This window comes from Chelon labrosus (assembly GCF_963514085.1).
Source record: "Chelon labrosus genome assembly, chromosome: 23".
NCBI classification, from domain to species: domain Eukaryota; kingdom Metazoa; phylum Chordata; class Actinopteri; order Mugiliformes; family Mugilidae; genus Chelon; species Chelon labrosus.
In genome coordinates, this window is record NC_140356.1 from 15,744,066 (window position 1) to 15,758,417 (window position 14,352).

Below are 14,352 nucleotides of genomic sequence, written 5' to 3' on the forward strand. Positions count from 1 at the left end.
TCTGTCAAGCATGATTGGACAGGATGTGGTAAGTGGTGCTCAGGCCTGAGGGACACACTCATATATATATATACACACACACACACACACACGCACACACACAAGCACACACAAACACCGGAGGATAGCAGTTCTTCATGCTTGCATGTGTCCGTATGCGTATCACACTTTCGGTGTTGCACTTGCCGGTGCAACTTTACACTCTCAATGGGACCCTGACAAGAAGACGGATGAGTCTGACTACGCTGAGAATCATTACCACACTCCCAACAACGGTGTGCATCTCTGACTCAACACAACTTCTCTGGGACTGCCCCGTGCCATCTTTCAAATACCCAACAGACCAGTGACCAGCCTGAACTCATCATGAATCACATCAATCACTCCATTACTTGGGCACGCATCACTGACTTGATAGTGTCACAGCATGCTGGTTTTCACCTCGGCTGATCTGGATAGGTTGTGTTGTTGCCGTGGTGTTGTTAGTATGGGATTTTAGCTCAAGATTCCTTTCTGCAAAACAATTTTATGATACAGTAGGTTACCGCTAACCTTCAGAGTCTGCTGACCCCTGCTCGCACTGCACAAATAACTTTATCCAACTTAAAATACAGCATCCAGCTATGCAGCATGTAGCTCATGAATAGCTGGAGACTATAACTCAACCACTGCCTGTGCAGCATAATGCAAAGGCTGATGCTGTGTAGTGTTTTCCTCGTTTCCTTGGGTTAGCATAATCGTATTTTTGGTGTAGAAAAGTTGTAGCGTGATTATCCAAATACATCTCGGAGACAGGTGCTGGGTACAGCAATATGAGACAAATGTGAGGAGTAAAAGATCCTTCACTGTGGTTCGACTCACTAGCACCTCACAGAACGGGCAGCTCTTCTCATTTCAAGTCTATTTTCTTCCGGTCCACATGTACAGTGATTGTGTGCAGGGCTCTAAGAGCTGCCAAAACTCTACTGTTCCTGAACGCACCCTGCAGAGACACAGACAGAGGAGTGAAGCTCCTGCAGCTAGCATACTGCTCTTCCTCCTGTGTAGACATTTCTATTATGTCCAATACTTTATAGAAATCCTCAAAAAAAATACAGTTGGGTTTTAAATGAACAACTGAACACATGTGTACAACCTTTGAGCAAAGCACTCAGAACTTTCCAAGCAAGGTGTCCCGGTGACTCGTTCAGGGACATACCTTTGAAAGAAATTTGTCACATCATCACTCCTATTTCTGTCTGTGTTTTCAAGCCTCTAGCTATCTTTCACTTTCCTGGTTTCCAGGTCCTAGGTAGGTTTTAAAGTGGGTTGAATGATTGCCATCAGTTTGGCGATTACGCAGTAAGTAGTACAATTTTCTTTACACATTTGCTTTATTTAAGTAACTAAATCAAAACTAGAGAAAAACTAATTTATGCCAGTGATTTTAATATTTCCATGAAATTTAAAAAAGAGATTTGTCCTAAACATTAAGATGAGGTTGCTTTGTCTACTGCTGCTTAATCTCTGACATTAGCTTTGAGCCTAAAATATATTTATATTTACAAAGTCAGTCAGGGGATCATCAAAGCCAATTACGGTCCATCCTCTGGGAACAGTTAATGTCCAGTCCAATTTCATGGCAATCCATCCTTGCTGAGATATTTCCCTGAGAACTTAAGTGTTGGGCTGAGACACCGACCAACACTGCTGTCCCTGGAGTCTCACACTTAGCTAGAAACAACCTCTTAAAACTAAAAAGGTACTGCCATGCTTGCTGCCATTTCTGGCTTGCCAAGGCTCCCCGTGCTCGGGCCGCTGTAATGACTTTCCCCAACACCAGCTAACACTAAGTGGGCACCCAGCGAGCACACTGATTGCCTTCGGCTGACCTGGAAATGTCTGCTCTTACCTGCACCCACCACCACTCAGCCAAGCTCAATCAGCACACGGTTCCCAGCCAAACTGGAGTACAGCTACAGTAAGAGCTTCTCACTGTAGTGGCAGTGAAAGATGCAGTGACAGCCTCCATAGCTGGCTGCATTAATCCTTAACAGGAGCTGAAATAGGAAACTGAAATGGGTTGTTGGAGCGTGTGCATGTGAGCGAGGGAGATGGAGGGGAAGTATCATTCAGAGTGATGTAAAGCTAATTTATCGCGATGCTTTAGCGGCAGCATTTATGAATTACTGACAAGGTGACAGTCCACTCTTCATGCAGATTACCGAACGCAAGACTGAGTGAACAGTGAATGGATTTGTAATGCGTGTGACAGACCCGCTTTTTCAGCGTTTCTGCATTGTTTACATACCATTCTGTTTGGTTTGTGGGGGATTTAAGAAAGAAACACTTAGCAGTAGATAAAGGTTGAATGAACAGGGAGATATACTGGTGATGGAGTTTGCTTAGCATCCAGTAAGGGTGTTTTATTTCATGTCTTGCCTTCAGGGGTTAGTATACTCCTTCATAAGTATTCGTACTTACCCCTTTTCGCCGTCAGGTAGGAAAGTCTCTGCACTACCGGCTCTTGTCTGAGCATTGGTCTCATTGTTCGGGCAATCTGCAACGCTGCTTTCATAAGGAGAGGGGTGCAATCAATAGACCTGAGGGAAAATCCATTATTTCCAACCGCCTGTGAGAACCAGGGGGTAGCCTAACCTAATGGGCTAACTTTTTTCGGATCTAGTGAACTTTTATTTGGAGTTGGCTCCAAACTACATCTAGAGAAATTGCTGGTTCATTTTAACAGTAATCTGTTTTAATAAAGCCAATAAGTCTAGAGTGTAAACCTCAGTGAAACGTCATAGAAGGTTGTTATCCTTTTAGTATAATAATAGTTTTGTAATTCAGCCGGGCTAATGAGGCTACCAGGTAGAGTGATGTGCAGATTTTTGATGTGCTACCAGGTAGAGATGATGTGCAGATTTTTGATGTGCAATCTCAATCTCAATCTCGTTTCTATAATTTCCAATTTGACATTCACACAAACTTCCTTCAATGACTCTTAATACTTTACACAACAGTTTCTATGAACTTTATCATGGAGAACCAAGTCTGAAAACGTGCATCATTATCCTTTACTGGCATCAAATCCGCACGGACCACAATGGCCACAGGACGTAGTCTAAATACCATCCCTACATTATCCAGAATGTCTTGCTCCAAGCACAATTCATCATGTCTCTGGGAATGTAATTGGCCCTATGTTCTCTTATATACCCATTAGTGTTTTGTGGCAATCCTAATTGTGTCCTGCAGAGCAGACCTGATTGCTGATGGCAAATTAATCTAATCCTCACCTCAGAGACTAATAAAATATCTAATACTGCGCGAGTGTGTGCATTTGCGGGAATGTAATATGGAGCATTGTGCTAGGATTTTAGATGACATAAAAAAATAAAGCCAACATGATTCATGTTTTAACTCATGCTCACTGTAAAAGAAAAAGGGTGAATTATCATCTAGACTTTTAATTACAGAGAAGACTGTAGAGTAAGTCGGCAAGTCTAGACAAGACATCCTAAGAGAAGGGGACAGCTCTTTTATCGGACCACTGCAAAAGGGAAATTGATGTATTATTCAGAAAGGCCATGAGCATCCTCTGGAGATCAACCATGCATGTACTCTGGACTCTGACCCTGTTCCTTGACTGGAGAGTACAAAGGAGCCAAAACAAAGCTGTTTTGACTGTTTCAGAGGGATGTAGCTGGTCCATTGTAAACCGATATCGGAGAAGGTTTAAAGTTTAATTGCCGACAGTTTCTCCACTTGAGGTTGCACCTCTTTCTTTTTAAAGGATAATATATAAGTTACAATTCATCGTCTTCAAATAGAAGTCGTGTGCAGGCAAACACATTATTCTTCTAGTAACCCTGCATCAATTCAAAACCTTGAATACCGAGCAGTTTTTCTCTATGAGTGAAGGTTTTATTTACAGCCGAGTGTGACCGAAACCTTCACCCATCCTTTAGTACACTGTAGGCAAACACTGCTCAGAATATGAAAGTACTTCAGCCTTGAATCAAATGTATGCTTATAAACGCAACTATTTTTTTTTAAATATACCCACAATCGAATGAGAAAGGTTTTCTAAGCCTTTCTAACCCTAACCCTAATAATCAGCATTTGCCCAAATGTGTTCATTCAAATCATTTCTGTCGTTGCTTTTGGCAGTGATAGCTTTCCAATATCATGCACTGGAGTCACAAGAGGTCTTGAGCAACAGTCAAGGACAGCAAGATACTATGCTTAGTAATATCAATGGATTTGATGGCCACTTGAAGCTGGCCTTTCAACATGGGGGTCTATGAGGATGTACTTGCTCTTGGAGCCACAGTCAAGTGGCCATTTGAGGAACCGCTTCCTTGTTGGCTTCAATCTTTGTTTACAGACTGGTTTTGGTCACTATAGTTAGTTCCGCCATTTACGACAACTGCAGAGGGTACATTTTAAACAATTCACCTGTTTAAATTGCACTAATGCTTAAAATTGAGCATCACAGGTTGCTAACTTTCTGCCTGGCCTCAGCTGCCTGCCAGGTCAGTCAGAGCTTGGGAACCCATCAGCTATCATTTGATAACCCCAGAGGGCCAATAACCATTGTGGCTTCCGGTGTATCCAACATTTATCCAGGCAAGGACCTCGTGTTCCCATCATTGCCTACAGTGGATAGAGTTGACGGATCAAATCTATGCCAGATTCTTTTCACAAGTAGCCAGTTTACATTTGCTTAACAGTTTTTGTTAACCAGGTGTGTTTTCTTGACAAATGCGACGTGTTCGTTGCCGACGGGGTATGACAGGGCATTCTGCAGCCACCTGAAACATAATAGATCAATACTACTACAAACAGGCGTCAAACTTAAACCAGAAAGCTTCCAGTCCCAAAATATAGTCACTTTACTACAGATTCCGTTCATTCAAATGCAGATTAGGTGAAGTCGGGCAATGCAAAGATTGTAAAAGATCTACCCTCTACGTGTCGAGCCCTGCTATGCTGCATTCGTCCAGCTAATACAAGTGTTGTGCAATGCTACATCTACTGCACTTTCTTGTCATGTGGATGTTTCCAGGTCATTTGAAATAAAGTACTGGAAACTGTTCTTTGGCTCAAGAGCATGTAGGGAAAGGAATATTTACAAAACTGCTTACCATACAGATAGGTTTTTTATTCATATACCATCAGAACAAGTGGACTTAACTGTGCTGTTGACTCTCTCTCCTCAATAAGGAATCTACTGAGACAGATTACACGAGTTAATGCGCCTCTGCTTGGAAATGAAAAATATCTATTTCTGAACACACAGCTGCGAGGGCAGTGCAAAAGTGTGTTTCCCCCCCATAATATTTACTTAATGCACATATCAATCATATTAAAAACAACTTGGCACAGTAAACAACCGATCGCGCAAACACGAGCAGAGCCACGGGAGAATATCAATCACTTCGGCAATCACTGGAGGATATAAATATTTCATGGGAAAAAAAAGTAACACATTAGTTTGATATAGGCTTGGCTGCCTTTTGAATAAATCCCTGTTGTGACACCAAACACACACGCACACACACACATATATATGCAAACACACAAGCTAAGACTTTGATCCAAAGCCTCTTACAGGGTTTTGCAGATTTTTCACCCCAAAATGAGATCCCACAGATCCCGGTCCCGGCTCTCGACACAAGACACCGAGCGTCATTAGCTGCAGGCATCAAAGACGGCCAGAGGAGTGTGTCCATGACATAAGAGCCTCGCATCCAGAGGACAGAGCTGACAAGCATTAGATGGAGTCTGGAGCCGGTGCGAGTTAGGCAAATTTATGCACTCTTTTTAAATGTGAAAGTCAACATCACGCACATTCTGGCATTTCCACATCAACTATGGGTCCTGTGGACGACACGACCGCGCAACCTCATTTAAAGCAATCCACAACAATGGAAAAGCTCTTTGTAATATTCCCGTGGGGACTTCTGCTATTTCTGTCCCATTGAATATTGAGCTAACAATGACCTTCTCGTACTTTATGGTATTTTTCATTTCCCATGGCACTGCTATAATGTTGAAATAAGGACTCCGGGATTTGCTCTAATATTTATACAATATCCTTTCCAAATCCAATTTAGCGCACTCAGTGTAGCACAAATTGGATAATAAATATTGCATACTTAAATGTCCGCTCAGCAAAAGATTTAATAAAAAATAAAACAAAATCATATACATGACTCAAAGGTGTGAATGTGTGGTGCGATTTTCTATTATTCAGGACAGAATGTAAACTCTCAAGCACCCGAGAGGTTGTACCTGCTTGGGCAGACGACAACACAAAAGTAAAGTATGAGATATTGTTTCTATTGGTGGTTACTTTCTTAATTACTTGTTGCATTGATAAATTATGAGAAACTTTAGTTTGAACAATGGTCCTGCACAGAAGACAAAGAAAATCTGTGTTTTTGTTAAATGCCACCAATGATTAATCAAGTAATCAAAAGCATTGCAGATGAGTTTCATAACTGATTTTCAGCTCCGAGTGTTTGTAAGTATGTGTACATGACCCAAAGGTTTAAAAATTACAAGCACCCCAGAAGGCATACCAACTTAACCAACAGAAAATGTAAGACCTGACGTCCTTTTTATTGGTGATTATGTTCTCAATTACTGATCACTCAGTGCATTACCACAGACAACAAACGCCACAAACAATCAATCAACTAATCGAAAGGGCTGCTGATTCATTTTCTGTAGATTGACAAATTAATAAACATTTTCAGCGTTCATCTGTTTGTGGGTACATGCTTGATTGCAAAAAAAAAGCACACACAGCGCATAAACTCACCAGCACCCCAGAGGGAATACTGACTTGGGCAGACGACAAGTATTAATGCACTTCAGTTCAATTCTATTTACACAGCGATCAGGCATAACATTACAACCACCTTCCTAATACTGTGTAGGTCTTCCTTGTGCCTCCAAAACAGTTGTGACTCATCAGAGTATGGACATGGGCCTTCTGAGGGTGTCCTGTGGTGTCTGGCAACAAAATGTTGTTAGTGGGGGGCCTTTGATGGGAGGGGCCTCTGTAGATCATCCCACAGATACTTGATCAGTTTGGGATCTAGTGAATTTGGAGGCCAGGTCAACACCTTGTGCTGTTCTTCATGTTTTTTGAGTTTCATGTTTTTTTTTTTTCAACCGTTGCCGCCATCAAGGAGTGTCATTGCTATAGGGTGGGGGTGCCTGGTCTGGGCTAGGTTGGTGCTACATGTCTAAGTAACATCCACACCAATGAATGCCAGGTCCAAAAGTTTCCCAGCAGAACACTGAATTGTCACAAGATGGACAATGTTATTTACTTCTCCTGTCAGTGGTTTTAATGTTGTGGCTGATCGGTGCAGAGTGCTAATAACAATCCGAATGAGTTTATAAGACGCTTAGAACCCAGAGCCCAAAGAGGTTTTCTTTTTACCGGTGATTACTTTTTCAATGAATTCATCTATAAATTATCAGAGCGTAGCGAAAAATTTATCAAAAGTGGCAGATTTCCATTTCGCCTGAACAAAATTCAAAAAAATTCAAAAAAAATCATAGCAAAGGTAAAAAAAAATAAATAAAAAAATCAGGTAGCATACATGTTTGATTGCGGTATCATTGATTTTCTTTGTATTTTAGTGGAGTTCGACAGCAAAATGAGCTCAAATCTAATCTAATCTACTCTAATGTAGACTAATAGTTAATCTAATCTAGTGTTTTCACCTACAATATTACATCAGGGATACTGGCTTTCCATGCTGCGGCTGCATATTTAGAATTATTACCATAATTGTAGCATATTTAATTAATTATTTCTCTGTTTTTAGTTTTTTTCAAAATTCAAAGCAGTTCAAACTACTGTTGTAAATGAGAAATAGTTGATTTATGAGTAATGCATGAATGTGTGTTTTCTGACAACTGTAACACACCCCCTAAAAAAAAAAAAAAGCCAAAAAAAAAAAAAAAAAGCCAAACACAGCAGCAGGAGCCCAGCAACACCAGCACCAAAACACGCCTCAAACTCCTCTTTAAAACAACTATTTGCGTCGAGAATGATATAATATGTGTTGGTTTCTTTGTTGTTGTAGCCAAAAAAGTCTTTAACTGGTTAATTTTGTTGCATTTTTTCGAGCACAGCGGGGGGAGAGTACAGCTATCAGTTTGGGGGGAGACAATGGCAGCGCTGTCAAAGGATAACGGTTCTCAAAAAGAAAAAGGGGGGGAAGAAAAAAAATGTCCGAGAACAAAAAAACGAAAAGAAATGCGAGGAAAAGTTGTTGTGAAATCTCACCTTGTTTGACACACTTGAGCCGGACGGGGTCTTTGCTGTGTTTGACCACGGCGTGCACGTCCCTGGTGGTGAGTCCAGCCACGGGGGTGTCATTGACTTCCAGCAGGAGTTCATCCTGGAGGAGTTTGCCGCTGTGGCACGGCGCTCTGCCCGGGGGAAGCTCCCCGATAACCGGGAACTGTCCATTCTCCGCGCCGCCCTTCAACTCCAGCCCCAGCTCCCCCTCCTCATTCCTGCAAAGGACACTCTCGTGGACTTTGTTAGTCCAGTGGTTCCTCCTCTTCTTCAGGCTCTTGGACATGGCTCAAACAGTGTGTATGGGGAGGAGGGGGAAATATCACATGAGTGCGGCCGTGGAAGAAGTTTCTATCGCTCTCTGAAGTGTCCACCAGTGCCACCGTTAACACCGCCGTGCGTCCGGTTTCAGGGGTAAACGCCAGTGGTATCCATGTCAGCGAACGCAGCAGCTGGATCATCAGTCTGCCTTTGCAATAACTGAGAGCTGCCCAACTTGTGATGCCTTCATGTGCTGCACGAAAAATCGGAACAGGCATGCGCGATGGACTGAAAGGCGAGAAAGCAAAACAATTGCGTCATTAATGTTAAAAATTGATTAGTTGGAGAAATAAATCATTACATGGCACATATAGAGTCTTTATATGCATACGTATATCAGTTTTATATGACCAGGAAAATTAATAAAGTATAAGAAAACAACTTTTTATAAAATTAAATCTACTTTATTTGCACATATTTAAGGAATTTGCTGCCTGAATTAAGTTAGCACACTTAAAGCAAGTTGAAGGGTTACTTATTGCTAACTAAAAAAATAAACCTGCAAACTTTCGGTGACTTTTATCAACAAAACCTAAAAAAAAGTTAATTTTACTGCTTTAAATTTGATTAAAAAATGCCATTATACCTTTATTTTTATATTTTTGCCACTTCAATATGATTTAAACTTGTGTTATAGCGAAAAAATATACAATTTGATTAAACAAACAAACGACTTTATCAGTAAACATGTGCATTATCATTCATTTTATAACTTTTGTTGCACCACACGTTAATTTTGTGTAACTAAAATTGGATCAATCGCATCAAGCAGATCTGTTTACAACTTCCAAACTTCCAAAGTTTACGAGTTTACGAGGGGCACCTGAAGGCGCCGTCAAGCTCCAACCAACCCGACTGACCCGGATGTGAAGGCTGGAATGGGAGGAGGAGGATGATGAGGAGGAGGAGGGAGAGAGGCAAGGGTTTTCCCAAATCTAGCTATCCATGGAAAAGAGAAAAAGGGAAAGAGAAAGCGGGAGACGGAGCGGCGATCACACCACAGATGTGTCTTCTGGTTGAAACTTAAATTGCACCAACAGGTTAAAGGAGTGAGCTCAGACTTTAAATGAGTAGGTAGAACTTACTTTACTCAAATAGTAGAGTCTTTTAAGTTGATTACTTCTCGCATCTATCTGCAAGATTTCATTCCTTTAATCACCCTCAAGGTCTCGTGTGATGTATTTACAGGCGCAGAGTTTCTCCTCATTAATGATGCTCTGATTTCAGAGGCGTCCAGCAGCATTTACGACACACCGGGCTGTAATAGTTTTATCGCGCGCCAGAAGAAATGGCTCTAAAGGGAAAATCCCCTTGTGTTTATCTCAAACTGGAGCGACGTAAAGCAAGGCGAGAACTGACGGAGTATAATCCATCTTCCAACAAGCGTGTGTAGTGGGGCTTTTTTCCCTTCACCTTTAAAACTTCCAATCCGCTTTGCGACGAAGCCTCCTCCATCTCCTGTCTCCCAGCTCTTTTTCTCTCTCTCTTTCTTTTTTTAGCAATGACAGTTTGCTGCTTTGCTGTTGTAGCTGTATAGATATAAAATGATAATTGCTTTTCTTCATTGCAGAGCTATCTGTTGTCGCGTGGTTATCATTTTCTAAGCGTTCTGCTCATAACAAAAGGAAAAAAAAATCCCATTAATGAGGTGAGATAAGCACTTTCCCACACAACAAGACCTTTTTTTTATTTCGTCTTGCTTGCAACGTGTCTAGAAAACTCCCAAACAAAGCATTTTATTTACTCATAAAAGAGTAGATGATATTTTAAAGGGTGATACTCTGGTGGAGTATCACTGGGTGCTTTATTGGTCGAGGTATCAAGCCTCAATAGACTCATTTGGGCTGTGAGAATCTTTTCATAGTTCCTATAACTGCTGATGAAAACACTGGACTGCCTTTGTTTTTCTTTATCCTCACTGCAGGAACTATCACAGTTCTTAGGTAGGGTAGATGCTTTGCAGACACAAGTGGGAACTTTAGTGTCTTATATGCGGTTTATGCTTCTGCGTCAATTTGATGCAGTAGCTACGGCAACAGCCCAGACTCTACCTAGACCCCATCCGTAGCCTGATGTGCACCTTCCCGGAAATGTAACTTCACGTTGCGGTCAATCACAGCTTGCAGACTGCAAGCTGTGATTGGTCGGTTTGGTAGTAGCATATTTCTGCGTGAGTATTTCCAACTGCTTCTCCGTGTCCGCAATTTTCAAATTGATTCTTTTGGATCCGTAAAGATGGAACACATCAAGGAAAGGTTAGCTGATTCGGTTTGAAGGTACAAGCATTTGTACGACTTGTGCCGACAAGCATTTGCGTGGCATTTGTACAGAGTGAGCCAGACTGACGAGTGCGCAAGTATAAATGGCTCACACTGGCGTAGGCTACGTACGTAGGTTACGGCACCTATGTCCCGCGGTACCTTAAATGAGCCTTTATACTGGATGGAACTCCTGAACTTGTAGTTACGACATGGTTCACAAAATCCTTGGTGCGATGAGTGGTACAATATTACCGCTGCGAATCCAAACGGAAAATAAGCCCCTTAAAGGCGAGAAACTTCCCAAGGTAGTAGTTGCTCCCCTGAACAGTTTGGTCACCAAAAGCACCAACTACTTTCTAATGCGGGAACAAGGGGCATGGCTTTCAACACGGGGCTAGGGACCACTATACAATGTCCCAGCTTTGGTTCTGGTTGGGTAGTCATCACAGGATTTAAATGGAGAACTTGAATTGCATAAATAGACAGATAAATACTTTATTTATCCCAAGGGAAATTCACTGTCCAGCAGTGGCCAGTCTCTGGACAAGCTTCTCTGTCTGACTACGGTGTCGAGTAGAGGGTGGTGGACATTGTTCATGATGGACTGGAGTTTGTTCAAGGTCCTTGCATCTGCCACCGACTTCAGAGACTCCAGCTCTGCCCCTACCACAGAGCTCTCCTTCAGTATCAGCTTGTCCAGCTGCGAGGTGTCATTCTACTTAGAGCTGCCTCCCCAGCACACCACAGCGTAGAAGAAGGCACTGGCAACGATAGTCTGGTAGTGTCCGGCAGCTTCCGGCAGATATTACACGGCCTTAGCCTCCTGAGGAAATAGAGACGGCTCTGACCTTTTTTGTAGACTGAGTCTATGTTAGCCGACCAGTCCAGATGGTTGCAGGTGGGGCCTGGACCTCCAGAAATCCACTCTAATCTGTATCGGTCAGAAGGTTGGGCGGCACAGTGGCGAGGTGGTTAGTACTGGTGCCTCACAGCGAGAAGGTCTTCCTTCCTACGGCTTCCTCCCACCATCCAAAGACATGCTGGTTAGGTTAATTGGTGATTCAAAATTGGCCATAGGTGTGAGTGTGAATGGTTTTCCGTCTCTCTGTGTTAGCCCTGCGATAGACTGGAGACCTGTCCAGGGTGTACCCCGCCTTTCACCCGATGACAGCTGGGATAGGCTCCAGCAGACCCCGCGACCCTTAACAGGAATAAGCGGTTACAGAAGATGAATGAGTGAATGATCAGAAGGTCTTCTCATTTGAGCTACTGAAAGATAAATATCTTCTGGAAGCAAAATATGAAGAAAGATGAAGCTTAAAACACATATCCAAGGAAAAAGTCTGAGACATAACTCTCTGTGAGGCCCAATCATCTTATTTTTAAGTTTTATACTGTTTAAGCAAACAAAATATAACATTTTAATGAGTGGTTTTGGTGCCAGTAGGTGGAATTTTATATATATTTTTTTACCATTGGTCAGACCTGGAGCAGATGTTCCCCTCCCAGCTCTTAGTCTTTATTAAGCTGACTTAAGCAAACCGGCTGCTGACTGTGGCTTCATGTTTATCCTGGAGGAGGGTACCGATCTCTGCATTTACATATTTTTTTGGTAACGTAGCGAAAAAGCACCTTTTCCAAAATATTAAAAGTAAATTTAATGTAATTAGCTTGTTGAATAATCACCATGTGGAAGTTTCTTTTAAGAAAAACAAAAAATGCAGAAGCTGTTGGGTCAGCACATGAAAAAGAAAGCAGATATCAAGACTTTTGAGTTGTAAGATGAACTTCTTCACAATCAATTTCTTGGAGACTGATTTTCTCCTCAACTGGATTCCGAGAGTCGCCTCTGCTTTCCAGAGAGTGAAAATTAAAAAAGAGAAAGGAAAAGAGAGAGAGAAAGAGAGAGAGAGGAGGGGAGTATTTTAACAAGGCCAGGAATTCTGGAGGCAGTGTTTGAACAAGGAGAGGAATGCTCTGCGCGTGGCGGAATAAGTGCCGGGGAGGAGGCGAGAACATCAACAGCTCAGGGAGTGAAAGGACTGGAAAAACAGCGCCGGGGATTAAAGTGTGTGCGATGTGCAGGGCGCAGGCTGGAGAAAAATGTGTTTCGCCGCCGATAAACATCACATATATGTTTTAGAGAGCGCCGCGTCTCCTGGAAACATGGCACACGACGCACAAAACGGCGGCCCCCCATTCTTCTCCGCAGAAACAAATAGCGGGAAATCGCTCGGCTTCGGCTTCGGCCGTCAGTCACATCTACACCACCAGATGGGAGTTCATTGGCTCGGCCTGCGACGCTGCCCCTGGGATTGCTCCGCTGCTCGGCTACATGATGTAATGGTTATGACAGGCCTCATTGCGAGATAATTAAAGCTGGTCAGGAATAAAGCGAAACTGCCTGATGATGGCTTCCTCTGGCAGTGAAAGAGGAAGTTAATATCCACTCTGTTTGAGCAAACGCTGCCATTCCAGCTCCGGCAGAGTTGGTTTTTCTAGCAGATTTGGCCACGCTCGATACGCTGCTGAATGGTAGAGGATGAAGGGGGGGGGGGAGTGGTGGTCAGTATGTGTGCGTCTGTCTGTTTACTTTGCCGCAATCTGCTCGACCTTGCGGCCCAGGGGAAGATTCAGTCCGTCACCGCGCCTCTCCGACTGCTTGACCCAACGCCACAGATAAGAGAGGAGCCAAGAGACGCTCAATCTCATAGACTGCCAGCATCATCTCTGGCTGTGCTGCTGGAACTGGCAGAGAAACGGAGAGAAGCTGGGGACACTTTGCTGTGTGAGGAAATGTGCATCCAAAACCGATCAGCCACAACATTAAAACCACTGACAGGAGAAGTAAATAACATTGTCCATCTTGTGACAATTCAGTGTTCTGCTGGGAAACTTCTGGACCTGGCATTCATTCATGTGGATGTTACTTAGACATGTAGCACCCACCTAGACCAGACCAGACACCCCCACCCCATAGCAATGACACTCCTTGATGGGATGCCTTTCTACCTATTGGTACTCAAGGCGCTTTACAGTCACAGACACATCTACCCATTAGATCACACAAGCACACACACATTCACACACCACTGGGAGTTCACACTTTGGCGTGTGGAACGTTCTGGGGATCAAACCACTAACCCTCTGGTTCGTGGACAACACGCTCTACCTACTGAGCCACAGCCACCCTTTCTCTTGGGGTTTCATCTCCGTAAAAGCGTCTTGAACTCATTTGAATTGTTATAGGCACTTTACACAGATCAGCCACAACATTAGGACCACTGAGAGGTGAAGTAAATGACATTGACCATCTTGTGACAATTCGATGTTCTGCTGGGAAACGTTTGGACCTGGCATTCATTCATGTGGATATTCCTTAGACATGTAGCACCCACCTAGACCAGACCAGGCACCCCGACCCCATAGCAATGACACTCCTTGATGGTAGCAGCCATC

General features: G+C 43.0%; 1 protein-coding gene across 1 annotated transcript in view; it reads right to left on the minus strand.

Moving 5' to 3' along the window:
• The window catches only part of magi2a (membrane associated guanylate kinase, WW and PDZ domain containing 2a), a gene marked incomplete at its 5' end in the record, with an annotated part of 242,434 nt that extends 233,837 nt beyond the window's left edge, over nt 1–8,597 (minus strand). The window contains one exon of the mRNA XM_084573366.1: nt 8,297–8,597. Within this exon, the coding sequence (XP_084429492.1) occupies nt 8,297–8,597 (301 nt within the window). The remainder of the gene's footprint in view (nt 1–8,296) is intronic.
• Nucleotides 8,598–14,352: the final 5,755 nt, after the last annotated feature.